Source organism: Tupaia chinensis, unplaced genomic scaffold, assembly GCF_000334495.1.
Source record: "Tupaia chinensis unplaced genomic scaffold, TupChi_1.0 Scaffold000606_1, whole genome shotgun sequence".
Lineage (NCBI taxonomy): Eukaryota > Metazoa > Chordata > Mammalia > Scandentia > Tupaiidae > Tupaia > Tupaia belangeri.
The window spans coordinates 2,676,030-2,692,005 of NW_006160124.1; the positions used below are offsets into that span (position 1 = coordinate 2,676,030).

Here is a 15,976-nt window from a genome sequence, read left to right on the forward strand (position 1 = left end):
GGATTTTCATCCCAAAGCTATGTGTTAGTCCATTTAAGAATTTGAATGTGATAACAGAATTGTTCTATCTGAGATAACTTCCTAAATTGTTCTACATTGAAACACTAAATAGATTTAGGATGTAGGAGAGAAGATATTTTCTGGGGAAAAAAAAGTCAAATTATAAAGTGATTTCTTCCTTTTTTTGGATAAAGACACTTTCAATTCATTTAATTTGTACTAGTTTGAGCTTTTAATTTTTACCACTAGGGGGCAGGTTATGCTAACAATTGATTTAGAAGAGGCCACTTTAGATAGAAGTGGAAAATTCCCTGAGGGTTCTCTTCACAAATCCTTTAGGGGAAGAGCTGTTGAATTGTTCACAGTATAATTTTCACAGCAGTTGTAAAAAAAGAAAAAGAAAAGAAAAGAAAACTAGATAATTACCACCTCAAACCATTAAAGCTTTTGAAAGTTATTTTTGTGATCTGTGACTTATTCTTTTTTATGTTCAATAATTTGATTTGATTTAAACTGAAATCTTAAATTTACTCAAAAGCCATTGCAAACAATAATTTCCCATATGTTCTCATGTTTTTCATCAGTTTCTTAAAGTTATGTATACTTAAGTTTCATGTATTTTGGTTAGAAATTGTAATCTTTGTAAGAAACCATCTTCACTGTGACAATTTTAGAAAATACAGATAAATAGATGTACTTTTGAATATTTTTTGGAGAGTTTTTCTTGTTTTGTGTTGTTTTTTGCTATAGGGCACATGCACCCGCCAGACAGACAGAGAGAGACAGAGAGACAGAAAGCGAGAAATCACCCCCCAGGGGAGATGACCACGCCTCAATCCCTTCTCCTCCATTTTCCTCTTGGGATCTTGGGCACACATGGCTTAAGCCATAAGGTCCAGGACTCGAACCGCGGTCCGCTACGTGGGAGTCCAGCGACATAGTCATTACGCTAACTGCTGGTCTCCATACTTTTGAATATTTTTGAGGAAGAAAACTGCATTTGAATACATTAAGTAAATGAGGAGATGCACTATATTTGTATACAAGTAAATGCGATTGGCTCTGCTGTTCATTCCTTCATTATTGTTAAACAACTGTAAGAACCTTACTGGAAAGAAGTGTACATTTACCAGATGCATGAACCATGTTTTTACTGCCCTACGCATTTCTTTTTTAGTGTCCAAGCAAAACCTACGACCCATTGATTAAATCCACCCGAGATTTTCCCGATGACGTCATCAGTTTCATTAAGCGGCACCCGGTGATGTTCAAGTCAGTATACCCAGTTGCTGGAGGACCAAGATTTAAACGGATCAATGTGGATTACAGACTGACACAGATAGTGGTGGATCATGTCATTGCAGAAGATGGCCAGTATGATGTGATGTTTCTTGGAACAGGTAAGCTCATACTAGATTACACTTTATTTCAAAGACATTTTTCATTATTAGGCAAAGAAAACAAAAGCTTCAAAAATATTTATGGGTCAAAACGAAAATGAGTCATGATTAGCTAATATGTTGTCATTGTTTCTCAAAGATGTATAATGTGTGGTTTAACTGATAATCATAAATATCTCCCAGTCTCCGATTGGAGATTGCGAAATACATTTGAATAGTGTGACTGTAATGTACCTGCGATACATTAGGTGCTCGATACGTTTTTATTTAATGTGGACTAAATCAAACAAGTAGAGTAAAACAGTGTCAAAGCTATGTTTCTTTATTTTCAAATTACACCCTCCCATCTTCCCACAGGGATATTTGATAAACTATATTCCAGAGGCTCCCTGCACATGATTTTGAGAATCACTCATTTAATTGACTTACTGAGGGTGGAGAGAGAGTGGATGGCACAACGGTAGTAATGCAATACTCCAGAAGGCTGACCCCCACGGGAGGCTTCCAGATTTATGTTCTGTATACACCAGGCCTGTGTGCCCATGATCCGGGAGCTGGCTAGGACTGGGGGTGGATCATGGCATGAAGATCTGTCTCACTCTCTGTTACTCATGGGAGAAATAAATAATTTTTGTAATAAAGATAGTTTTTTTTTTTTCAAAATCATTAAGGTCTTCATAAAGACCTTCAAAAAGAGCTGTCTTAGAGATTATTTTTCTGGCTTTCGAATCTTGTGGAATAAAGTTATTTTTGTGGGTTACTCATTATTGGAACCCATTTTATTTATTTTTTGTTTGTCAACTCGATAATTATAAAAATATCAAACAATGTTTTACAGAAATAGAAATATTTCTCATTTGGTGAATTTCAAAAATAAGAAATAGTATTATCTAATAGTTATGTTGATTCCAATGGCAATAAAGATAACAAATATCATTGAACCAAAGCAGTGCATCCTATGTAATGCTATATCATTTAATGAATCAAGGATTGCAAGAAACACAGACACTTATTAGAATAGATTTTTAGGAATGCAAAATGATTTAAGAATAATTTTATCTGAACATATTGGGGCCAGAAGGTGGTGTGGTGGCTAAGGGCACTGGATTCCCACGTGGCTAACTACGGTTCGAGTCCTGGACCTGCCAGCTTGCTTTCTCACTTTCTCTCTCTCTCCTGCTCTCTCTCTCTCTTACTCTGTCCCTCTGTGGGCAAATTAAAATAAATAAATAAAGTTGAATAAAATAATTCTTTAAAAAAAAACTACTGATTTTTACAGAAGTTAGATTTATTAGGAACTTTATGTATGAGGACTCAGGTGGCTTTTGAATACCAGCTATCAAATCTGATTACCTTGCAGCTGACAGTTCCAAGACTCAGAAAAACAAAGGCTCTTTCCAGGACTATTTTATGACTATTGAATGGGCAAAACACAAAATAGTTAGCTGCTATTATTCTCATAAATTTGAACTAAATTTGCACTGTCCACCCAGGAGCGCATTCCTAGGTATTTAACAGTTCACTATTGTGAATATCACTTAGCCACTAGATGGTACTATCTAACCTTTGCTAAGAAAATTAAAGGGCTTTTGCGATAGATTTTCAATTTTGACATTTGCAAATGTATATTTAATAGTTTTCAAAGATCTCAGTGTCATTTAACAGAGGAATTAAGTAATACGGAATATTTTGTTCAAACAAGTTCATTGCTACCAATATGTATATTACAATATCCAATCCCAGAGGTCAGAGATTTAAAAACATCTATTTTATATTATTAATTTCAAAGTAGGTTTTTTTTTTTTTCTTTTTCTAAAGTGCTCATTTATTTTCTTTTGGTACCAACATGCCACCTGGTAAAACTGCAATATGAGATAATACAGTTAGTTATAAGACATCTTTTCTAAATGTCAATTTTTGGTTTACATTTTAACCTTGTATTATTTTAAGCTGAACTAAAATAATCTTGAGTAAAACTTTAGTTTGTAGTTTATTGCTAATAATTCTGAATGCAGAACACATTTGAAGGGTGGATTACAATTTCTCCCATGTAGATAGTTTCATTGTTATGTCCTTTTATTACAATTACCAAAAGTATATGAATCTCGCCTTTTGTGGTATACTTGATGTAATAAGTACTAAATAAATATTACACACACAAGATTAGTTATTTTAATGTAGTCAACATTTTAATTAATATCCAAAAGATCCAACTTTTGTCATTTCAACCTATATTTCAATTAAACATATTGGGACCAGCAGTTAGCATAATGGCTATGTCGCTGGACTCCCATGTACTCCACTGTGGTTTGAGTCCTAACCCAGTGGCTTAAATTCAAGATGGGCGCATGTGCCTCCATGCCCAAGATCCCGAGAGGAGAACGAAGAAGAGATTGCAGTGTGGCCATCCCCCCAGGGGATAAATTTCTCTTTTTCTGTCTTTCTATCTCTCTCTTGTCTTTCGCACGCGCCATATACCAAAAACCTCTCAAAAAAAAAAAAAATTAAACATGTAAGAAGGGAACTTAAAAAAAGTTGTGGAAACTATTATAAAAAAAACTATGCATGGCTTTCAGAATTTTTTGCAACAGATGAACTTGTAGTTTTACTGCGTTTTCCATGAATTTTTCCCAACCCCTTCCTATATGAATATTTCCTTTATTAGGAATATACTCTGAATATGTGTTTTAATATTTTCTTTATAAATATGTATTCTACTAACTGAAGGCTATAATATTTTGGAGGGGTAAAATCATATGTAGGAAGCTCTACTTTCATGATTCAATTTACTTGATGTCTTGAAAGGCATTTAAAGAAAAATGAGGGGAATGATTTGAAGGTTTCTAGAAATATGCCTACAGCTGTATATTGGAATTGAAACAACAGGATTATGCACCCTGTACTTTTCGCAGACATTGGAACTGTCCTAAAAGTTGTCAGCATTTCGAAAGAAAAGTGGAACATGGAAGAGGTAGTGTTGGAGGAGCTGCAGGTCTTCAAGGTAAGACGGTTCAGAGTTCCAGAAGAGAGGGCGAGACTGTGGAGTTGGTTACAGGGCACATTTGTCTTAATACATCATCACTTTTCCTGGAAATGTCTTTGAAAGTAGCTCTTTCATTTTTATTTTCTGTAAGCAATGGAAAAGTTTTATAAGCAACTAAGAACAGGACTTACCTTGCTCTGTAGAATACCACTGAACTCTGAGTGCCTGGGATTGCCTCTCATTACTGCATTCTCTAGGCATACAGTCAGACAAATGGCCACATTAAATGAAAGCCTGGGGTCTCTTTTACTATCCAGATGCTTTTCTACTTTATAAATTTTGCTTTTCAATTTCCCCCCAATTGAATTTGACAAAACAGAGTGTATAAATTATGTGTCTCTGCTTTTCTGTAAGGAAATTAAAAAAAAACATTGCATGATTGCATCATAGAACATCTTCACGTATGCTAAATTCTTCTCACTTGCCAAAAAGAGTTAGTAGATCCAGTAGAATAGTTCTCCAGGTTTGGGGAAGGTCTTTGACTTTTAGTAATAAATTTGAATTGTGACATTCTTTGTAAATTTTCTATGTAATCTAATTTAAAGTCATTTCCAGAAAATATTAGAATTAATAATATATTTCTTAGAAGAGCTTTTAAAAAATATTGCTGAGGTTTTTATAATATTTTTGTTGAGACAGTTTATTAAAATAGAATTCTTTCCACATGAACATTTATTGTCATAACAGGGTGGAGCCCTCTGCTTTGAGGAGCTCAAGTACATCAACATATTGGGTTCCACTAGATCTTGTTTACACTGTGATGATAATAGTGGTCAAGGAGTTAACAAGAACAAGACCAGCTATCGGGAATCTGCAAAAACAAAATCTTGGGTGGTTCCTAAGGGAAAGGACACGTATTTGATATAAATAAGTGTGAACCCAGAGGCCAAAACTAAAGTCCCTATAACATACAAAATACATTTGAATGAGTCTTTCATGGTTGTTAGACAGTAGTGCAGATAAATTGTTTGGATTCCACACGTTGTTAAAATAGTGACAAATTTACTTCTGTTCATTTTGTTTTTTAAACTTTATTGAAGTATTATTGATATACAAAAACTAAATATGCATAATGTCTAGTGATTAATTTGGCTTTTATTTATTTATTTATTTTTGCAATAAGGTATGTACACTTGCAGAAGACAGACAGAGAGAGAAGGAAAGTGAGATGTCACCCCACAGGAGGGATGTCCACATTGCAGTCCCTTCTACTCCAATCTCCTATTTGTTATTTTAAGCACACAAGTGCACCTATCCAGTTAATATTTCAAGACGCCAAGTCAGGACTTGAGCTGTGCAGTTGTCCTTGTGGGATCCAGCTACACCACACCACTGACAGTCTCAGCCATTTTTTAAATTTCATAACAAAAACAAATAGTTGAATAGAACTTTTTCACCTAAAATTTTGCTCATATCTTTTATTAAATGTTCAACCTTTGTTACTGTTTGGATTAGTAAATACTGACTGGTGAGAAATGGGTATAGTAGATAGACAATACATAGAGATGCATATTTAAAAAGTATACTATCCTCTTTAGGTTGTCAGATTTTGTGTCCGTGTTTCTGATTTGAACTTGCATACTTGCAAACTTGCAAGCTCTAGTTCCTACCTTAAAATCATGTGCCTTGGTATCTGATAATATCTAAAAAGAATGTGGCCATCACAAGGAACACCACCGTAACTTCAAAACACTGCTACTTGAACTACTGATCTAAGTAAAAGCAGAAACAGGCAATAAATAATTATGGAGATGTTCTTGTCAACACTAGTTTGAATTATATGGAAGCAGTTAAGATAAGCAGGTTTAAAAGAAGAAGGTGGGCAACTGGTTACCATTTTCAATGTACAGTGTAGTTTTTTTTTAATAAAATAATTTAAAATAACTATTTTTGTTATTTTTATTAAAGTAGAATCACTACAGGCTGGAAGAAAATAGCAAATAATAAAGAAACTTTCTCTACTCCATAATAAGGTCTTGCTGTTTATTTCAGTGTTCTTTGGTATAAAATAAAGTAATATATTGGTTAATACAAAAGCCTGTTAAAGATCACCTTCATTACCTTTTAACTTCTATTTTCAGCACTCATCAATCATCTTGAACATGGAGTTGTCTCTGAAGCAGGTACTTTCTAATTTTTTGTATAAAAATTGACCACTAAATCAACAAATTGCTTGAATCAAAGTTTATTTGAATAAAAATTCATTAAAATTTGAAGTTAAATTGTAAATAATGTAAATTTTTACATTATTTGATTTTCTTGTAGTTGATTAGAAAATGTTGTTTCAGCCTTTTGTGGGAGAAATGAAACCACATTTTATTAATTAAATGATATATTCTCGAGATCAGATGTTGGTACATTGGCAAAATGTGACATATGAGACTGACCCAGGTTTTCCCCGGAGACCTTCCTGAACACACTGGACACTCTCATGCCCAGGGGTTGCTAAGGCTGTGGGTGACTCGTGGCATCAGGACCTTGTTGGCAAGCTATCTTTCTCTCTTTCTTTGTCTGTCTGTCTCACTCATGGGGGAAAAACAAAACAAAACAAAACTTAAAAATTAAATAAAATATGTCCCTTTTCCTTTGAATCTTGAGAATTCATCTCGCTTTTTCTTGTCTTATGAAGATATCTTTCTGTCAATGCCATAAGAAGTTCATGTAGAATAATAACACCTTATAAAGGGTTTTAATGGTAAAGCCTAGGAAATCGAATGATAGACTGTAGTGGCAAACAACAGCTATTTACTTCCAACTTACCACTTAGTGTCTGATGTCCTCCACAGTAAAGTTAGAAAAAATAATATCTACTTCCCAAGGTGATTTCAAGTTTAAATTGAATGTTGCTTGCAAAGCTCTGAACAGAGAACTGGCACATTTTAAGTGTGAAATAAATGGTAGTTAAGAATGCTGATAATAATAGTTAATATGGCTTTACAGTTCCCTAATATGATACTTCAAATCTCAATTGATTTGAGAGATTTAGACTATCATTACTATTTCTATATGCACCACCAAAATATCCAAAAAGTCCTATGCTATGATATGCTATGATATTCACCATTAAGATTCATGTAAAATTGTCTTAATGTCTGTCTAGTACAGCACAGTGTCTGCTAGGGGAAAGATCTAAATAGATTTCTTCTTCAGGTCTTTTTCATTAACTTACTTATTCTTTCAAGATTTCTTGAGACCTACAATTATGATTGGAGGTTATAGAAATGAATAAGTAACAGAGCAGTTGATATCTAGAAACTCAATGTAGAACTGGGAGAAAAAAGAACATGATAACAATACGGAGAAACACTAAAGAAAAAGTAGCCTAAAAGGGAGCTAAGGAAGACAGCTGAAGAAGTACAACCTCATTCATGAAGAACGTTGCAGTTAACTGAATAAATTAAAAGCAGGATGGGAAGTAGGGGCAGCATATGCCAAGTACAAGAAAAACATTTGCAAAGGTGTGAAGAGAGGGAAGCCATAGTTTATTCTAGTAAGTCTGTATACAATTAGAGGAATTCATGTGCTCAGGAAGGGAGGAGGAAAAAAATGAACCTGGGGAAGTAAAACCAAAGCAAGACTAAGCACCTCCTTTTAGGTCCTTCTAACAAATTTCACAACTGATCTTAAGGACAATGAAAAGCATTAACAATTTTAAGCAAGAGGGTGTTGGGGTAAGATTTCTGATTTAGAAGATGGATTAGATCCTGGAGTAGAGTTGCTAGGAAATAAAGCTAAATCAGCCGAAATAGTGAGGACACTAGTAAGTAATCCAGGAAAGAAATTACAAGGACCAAAATGAAGGTAGTGGCAGTGGAAAGAGGAAGGAATAGATTAGGCAGTTTTGTATGAGAAAATGGAAAAGCGCTGTAACAGATTAAATGTGAGCAAAAGAAGATTCAAAGATAGTTCCCACACTTCTGTCCTGGGTGACCAGGTGAGTGATGGTGTGTCTTGCCAAAGCAGGGCAAGATGAGTAGATTTAGAACTATTGCATATTATGTTCTCATTTTTCTTATTTACAATATACCTCTGAATCTTTGTACAATAAAAAAAGTAAAGAAATGAAAAGAGAAACTCCCAAATTTTGATTCCAAGAAAAGAATCACAAAGAAGACAAATGTCTTAGGTAGAAAAAAAAGGGAGCAGATGAAGAAGGGGAGAGCGTTTCGAGGAGAGTATAGTCATTAGTGTCAAACAATACAGAAAATTTTAGTAAAATAAATACTAGACTGCGTTCACTGTATTTAGCAACCAGGAGGTCTTAACTAACAGGTTAGCGAGTGCACAGTTGTAAAATAGATTACTGTAGGTTGAGTACATGTGTGTTACTTATGCCCTAATTCTAAGATGTTCTTTCTTCATTTAAAACTTGGGGGGATTTTGCTATAGGGCACGTAAGCTCGCCAGCCAGCCAGAGAGACAGAGACCAAAGCTAGAGTTGACCGTGAGTTCTTTGAAGGCACAAACTATAGCTTATTCATTTGTTTCATTCCTCTCCTCAACACCATCACAGACACTCCCATGATTGCATATGGGTAGTAGTGCATTGATTTTAGGACTTGTCAAAATATAATTTCATTTGCTGGATTATTTCAGTATCCTATAGCCCTTCATTTATGATATGCCATCCCTCAAACCTGCTTAATACTTTTCTCATAGTGACACTAAATATTTTCCCTCCTACTTATAAAGCATGTTCTTCTGAGTATCAGTACCTCATTAGCAAACAAAACGTTAATTAAAAACAGAAGAAAAGTTTACAGATCTCTTTTCAGTCATCTCTCATGTAGGGAACCATGTCAGGGAAGACAATTGGTTTTGCCTTTAGCATATGTGATTGATATAATCTACCAAAGTATGTTTTCTACTATTCAGAAATAACTTGACATCTTAATTCCCCAGTCTCACGGTTGGTTTTTGATCTTCTTAAACTCCTGTTAAGCTTACCCAAGCTCTGTAGAATGCTGTCCATTTGAGTAGGAACAACAATCACCAGCCTACCACGACGGAGAGAAGTGATTGACTGACTTGCCTCTCCTATTTCTATACGAGTGCTTACAAAGGACAGGATGTTCGAGGAAGCAGATTTAGATTGATCATGTGATAGTCAAGAAAGAAGTTCTGGAGACTAATTTGAAAGGTAACTCTAACTCCTTTGCTTTGTCTGATTTGCAGCAACAGTTGTACATTGGTTCCCGGGATGGATTGGTTCAGCTCTCCTTGCACAGATGCGGTACATACGGGAAAGCTTGTGCTGACTGCTGCCTTGCCAGAGACCCCTACTGCGCCTGGGATGGACACGCCTGCTCTCGATATGCGCCCACTTCAAAACGGTCAGGAGCTTATTGAGTTACTATGAAACTTTCCTTTCTATAAGCGAAAAGCCTCACTCAATTGTCTTATCTTATAGTTTAGGTTAAAGGTGAAACAGTCCTTGCACTTGGTCTGTTAAATGTTTAGTTTTACATAAAACTAAATTCTGAAAGGATAAAAGCCATGTTATGAAATTCTGATACGAGGAAAACATTTTAACTTTTTAATAGTGTTTTCCTTTATTTAGGTCAAGTATCATTAAATCTTCATTTTTATTCACCACTTTACATTTTCTATTATTTTATCCTTCTTATTTCTACATAGGTATAAACTCATACTCATTCTGATTTCTACATAGGTATAAACTCATACATAGGTATAAACTCTATATAGGTATAAACTCATATTCTTTTGCAATACAATCTATAAATGTACATGTTTGTAAAAGTACGTGCTATTTACAGCCCACAGCCCATCCTAGTAACTTGGTATAATTTTATTTGTATTTTAATAATTATAATTTGGTCCATTTCTTTTTGTTTTCCTTTTTTTTTTTTGAGAGGTTTTTGCTATAGGGCGCGTGTGCTCACCAGACAGACAGAGAGAGACAGAGAGACAGAAAGCGAGAAATCACCCCCCGGGGGGATGGCCACACCGCAATCCCTTCTCCTCTATTCTCCTCTTGGGATCTTGGGCACGCACACACACATGCCTGGTGTGAGTTTTAAGCCACTGCGTCCGGGACGCGAACCACGGTCGACTACATGGGAGTCCAGTGACATAGCCATTACACTAACTGCTGGTCCCAATTTGGTCAATTTCTGATGCTTAGATATATTTAAACCACCACTGTTGCCTTGCTGTTTGTTGTTCATTGCTTTACATGCTCTAAAAACTAGCCAACAATTTCCAGCTAAGAATATATTCTATACATACCTGTGCAAAATATCACAAAGTTGTATATTTAAGGATGTTTATGTCAGCATTATTTGTAATAATAAAATAATTGGAAACAACCTGAGTGAATGCTCATCAATATGACTTATGCTAGCTAAATATGTTTTGATCTTTATTTTTAAATTTGGACTGTAGTAACACTATTTTCTGATATATTATTTAAATATGTATAATTTTTAATCTTTAAGACTTTTTGATCAAACAGATAATACATGATTATGTGTTACTCTTACTGCTATTTATAAATCTTTTCTTTTCTTTCAACATTGGACAGATTTGCCCAGTTCTAGGGGAATCACAGATTAAACATATAGTACAACAGCAAGTATTACTTAAAATTAGAAAGATCATTTATACTTCCTAAAATATCTGAATTAAATATTAGTAGGTAGATACAATTATTAGAAGTTAAAGATGGAAAGCACCAATATTTTGTCTTTGGTTAAGAAGGTACTCATCATAGTTAGTCTTTGGGGAATGCTTTCCTAGAAGCTAAAATGTAGGAATGCTCATTAGTTGGTAATAAACCTTCAGTTTGATGAATTGATCCTGTTCCTTAAGAAGCCAAGATTTAAAAACATTCTTGACCTTAGTTACCTTATGCCATCATAATTTTTTTTCTTCTTGTATTTCCCAAAACAGTATCTTGCAGACACACCACTGTGATGTTTTCCCTTACCTAACATAATGCCCGTGTGAACCAAGGGATGTATACAATGGATGGACTTTGTACAAGGTTGTCATCCAGTTTACATTGCCCTTAGGGAACACCCTAAATATCTTGGAAGGTTTCTTGTTACTACTCTGATCTCTGAAGTGACAGCATAAAACATCCAAGGAAATGAAAATATATTGTAAGAGTATAAAACAAGTTTAACTTAGATGTTGCAGAACTTTTTTAATGCAATAGATACTATTTTCTCTTATAGAAATATGTGACAATACAAAAGTTATTTATTATTATTATTATTACTGTCACCAGAAAAATAATATAAGGTACATGTCAGCAAATAAAAATAACATGTAGCAATTTATTTCATTTGTACTCATTTATTACACATGGACTCTAATTTGACGTGATGGTATTTAATTTGTTGCTTAATCAAATTTACGTAGTAATGACTCTCTACATTAAAAACTATTTTGTATTGTGAGTACTTTTCTACTGACTAACTAAAGCTTTTTTATATTATTATTTTCCCAATGATTGAAAGAAGTTAGGAATAGTTATCCCCATTTCATATACATAAAAATACCTGAGTTATATTTATACTTTACCTGTTTTGTTGAATAATTTGTCGAAACTTAGAAAAAAAGGACTAGGAGATGGCATGATGGTTATGTCACCAGACTGCCATGTAGTTGACCTCAGTTTGAGTTCTTGACCCAGCCACTTAAAACTCATGCTGGGCATGTGTGGATTCATGCCCAAAATCCTGAGAGAAGACTGGAGGAGAAGGGATTATGTCATGGCCTTCCTTTCTTCTCCTGGGGGATACTTCTCACTTTTGGTCTCTCTGTCTTTCCAGCGAGCGCATGTGCCCTATAACAAAAATCTCAAAAAAAAAAAATTAGGAAAAAAGAAAGAAAAATAGTAGTTACATGAAACCGCCCAAAACATATATATATATATATTTTCTGTTAGAACTCTACTACCAGTAATATTCAAATGAATGCTATTATTGACTATTATTAGATGAAGACTTTCTATCATTTATTGATCATATTTGAAGTTCTATCCATTTAATATTTTACCATAGGCGAGCTCGACGCCAAGATGTAAAGTATGGAGACCCAATTACCCAGTGCTGGGACGTTGAAGACAGTAAGTACAGGTTTAATATGCTTTTTCTCCTGTTTGAAATGTTGAGCCTAGTCTTTGTGTCTTTTTGTTTTATGACTGAAAACATCTATCTTTTAGAAGATCTCGTACGTGTAATGCTTATGTTCTGGAAAAGCAACAGGAAATTTTACAAATCAACTGTCTATGTGACTAAATAAATAATTCCTTGTTACATCATTTTTTTTCTTTCACATGTCTTTTACATTTATTATACTGTAACGTTTCTTTCTTTTTTACTGCCTTATCCATCCTTATCAAGTTTGAAAACTGCTACTAGAGCAAAAGCAGGATATAGCCAAAAGTATTTGGACATTTAGAGTAAACTCCAAGAGACGAACCAGAAAAATCTGATCAAAGTGTATGTACTTATAAAGAAGTTTAGGTAGCCTATACTTTATTTGTACCCAATCAGTAATATTTATTAGGTGACTTTTGTGTGCATGTAATTGTCCCAGGAATACCACAAAACAAACCACAAAACAAACTCCATAGAGAACTATGATTCTTTGGAGAGATACCATAAGGTACAAAAAACCCCAAAAAAACAAAAAACAAAAAACAAACAAAAAAAATCCTCATAGAACAAAAGATCTTAAAAATCTGAGTAGTAGAGGGTGAGGAATAAAGAAAAAGTCTGATGAATGAGACTTATAACATAGAGGGAAAAAAGTATATTAAAGTGCATAATCCAAGCTCTGCCTCAAGGTAGAAAATATAAGAGAGCTTCAAGGAGTTGATGAAAATATACATTATGAAAACAAAAACTCCTTGCATCGAGACTGTTATAGGTATTGAGGATATACTAATAAACAGAAAAAATAACATTTTTACGTTCATGGAATTTACATTCAAGTGTGTGTTAGGGGAGAAAACAGCAATAAATACAGAAACATTGAAATAAATGCTATATCAGATGATAAGATAAATGTTATGTAGAAAGGAATACAAAACCCAGTTGTTGGCTCAGGCACTCAAGCTTAGTTTCTCCATTTCACCATCTCCCATTCTTGCTCTACCCTATTGCACACAACCTTCTGTAATCATCACTATTGCTCTACCCAATCCAGTCTTACAATTCACTACAGTTTTTCCCTGCCAAATCCAATGGGCAATTTTAAGTTGTCCTTTCTACTTAATCTCTCACTCTCTCATCTTTAAAATACTTTTCTCGCTTGAATCTCCTGCAATGGTGTGCTGAAAGCAGTTCATGTGGACTCATGAAAGTTGGTTGCTAAATACTGAGTCATCTAAAAAGTCATGACTATTTTTTTCTGTGCAAAATTTAGAAATTTTGGGAGTTGATTTTAAACCATCACTGCTTTAAATTAGCCATGGTGAGAGTATTTACTCTGGAAAATCAGCCATAACTACATACAAATCAGGACTTTGTTTTCACAGAGATGGTGTACCAGCTTAAGAGGGGAAAGGGGACCAGACCAGGCAGAAACCTATGGATAGTCAAGATTCTGCCCTCTGTCATTTTGTGATGTCTTTAGACTTTAAACATGTCTGCAGTCATGAGTCAAAAATAAACCTCATTTTTAAAACTAAAATTACTTAGTTTCAAATATTTCTGTTGGTAAAACAATAGTGGACAAAACACAGCTCCCATGCCTCCATATTCTTCTGGCTGGTTTACCTTTCATCTCAGATTATGTCTTCCAAGTATTCTTAACTTTCCTTTTAATTCCACCATCTAAATATTAGAGTGCCCTTTGCAGTCTTTTATTCTACCATCATTTCAATAATGTAAGAAGCTATTTGACTCCCAGCATCATAGTCCAGTTTAGAATTCTCCCTTGTATTCAGATGTGAATGATTATGTGCTTAGAAGTTCACTTGAATGCCATCTCAACCTTATGTCTGAGAAAGAATTTATCTCCAAACCTATTTGTTCTTTAGACTTTCCCATATTAGTAAATATTACCAATATGCACCCCAGCTGCTTAGTAGTCATCCTCATATTCCTCATTTTCTTTCACACCCAATCACCAACTTCTCAGTAAGTCCTTTTGTCTGTTTGGCCAAATTCTGTTGCTTCTTATCATCTCTATAGATGCCTGCCTAACTGAAACCATGCACTTTTTCAACAGATGATTGACTGGTCTCCCAATTCCTATGCTCACATCACTTCAGTCTACACCCACTCTGTAGCCAGAGTAATATTTCCAAACACTTCAGTAAGATAATGTTATTTCCTTAGTGCAAATCTTTCACTAGCTTCTTAGAAAATTAGCAAAAGATCTACAGCTTTTGCCATGGCCTAAAAGATGCTATGTGACCTGGTCCCTAACATATTCTCTGACTTTCTCTCACATCATGTTGTATGGTTCACTCACTGGCTTTCTCTTTTTCAGAAGTACCAATCTGATTATTGCCTCAGATATGTTTGTGTTTGCTCTCTCCTTCGGGTAAAGGACTCTTCTCTTTAGATGTTCACATCATTTCATTCTAAGCATAAATGCTCTTTGTTCAGAGAGACCTTTCCTGACTAACCTTTATGAAATACCTTCCTTCCATTCTACCCCTATAACCAGTTATATTGTTTCTTTTCAAAATATATAGTAGATACTACCAGATACCATATTATTTTTTTATTAGTTTACTTCATTACTTTCTATCTGTCACTAGAATGTAGGTTTCTGGAGGGCAATAAATTTGTCTGTTATATTCATCCCAGCACTTAAAACAATGCCAGTATGTTAGACAGACGAGAATATTTGTGTTATAGAATATTTATGTAAAGAAAGGATTATTTAGGTGGATTGTATTTGAGCTATGCCTTAAGGAGAAATTTTAAACCTATAAAGTAGATAAAATAACAGTAATTAAAATTAGAAAGACCTCAGACAGGTTGTGATGGTGTCTATGTTATTCTATGAAATTTGATTCTCTTTTAGGAGATAAAGTGCTACTTTGTACTTCTCAAAAAAGTTGTTTCTTAAATAAAAGGAATTGACAACTGTATAGATAATTGATTGGAACAGAGGAAGCCTAGGGCAGAGAATCAATAGTGGGATGTAGAGTAGAGATTATGGGGTTATTTACAAACTATAGTAATTGCAGTCTTAATGAGGAGAAGGGGGCAGATTTAGACAATAATTAGCAAAGAGGAAAGGAGATGACTTGTTTCTAACCCTCTATAGTAGTGTGTTTCACGTTACCAGATAAACAAGTCATAAATATTTGGTAAATAATATTTATTTTCTTCCTTCCCTCCTTCCTTTATTTGTTCATTGCTTTAATTTTTAAATGCTCTGGTGCTGAATGATTTTAAATGATATAAAATCAGCAATATTTGTATTGGGCAGTTGGAAACGTCATGACACATCTGGGCATAGAAAAACAGAAAAATGCACATGAGTTTTATGATGATCCAGTAGAAGAGCGGCGTTAACCATGGGAAACAGATCTAATTTT

The 15,976-nt window shown here is 34.4% G+C and overlaps 1 protein-coding gene across 1 annotated transcript in view; it reads left to right on the forward strand.

Moving 5' to 3' along the window:
* Positions 1-15,976, forward strand: part of SEMA3D (semaphorin 3D) — a 228,733-nt gene that overhangs the window by 196,752 nt on the left and 16,005 nt on the right. Inside the window, exons 12-16 of the mRNA XM_006158746.3 lie at positions 1,178-1,400; positions 4,313-4,401; positions 6,525-6,566; positions 9,619-9,776; positions 12,474-12,538. Coding sequence (XP_006158808.2) covers positions 1,178-1,400; positions 4,313-4,401; positions 6,525-6,566; positions 9,619-9,776; positions 12,474-12,538 — 577 coding nt within the window. The remainder of the gene's footprint in view (positions 1-1,177; positions 1,401-4,312; positions 4,402-6,524; positions 6,567-9,618; positions 9,777-12,473; positions 12,539-15,976) is intronic.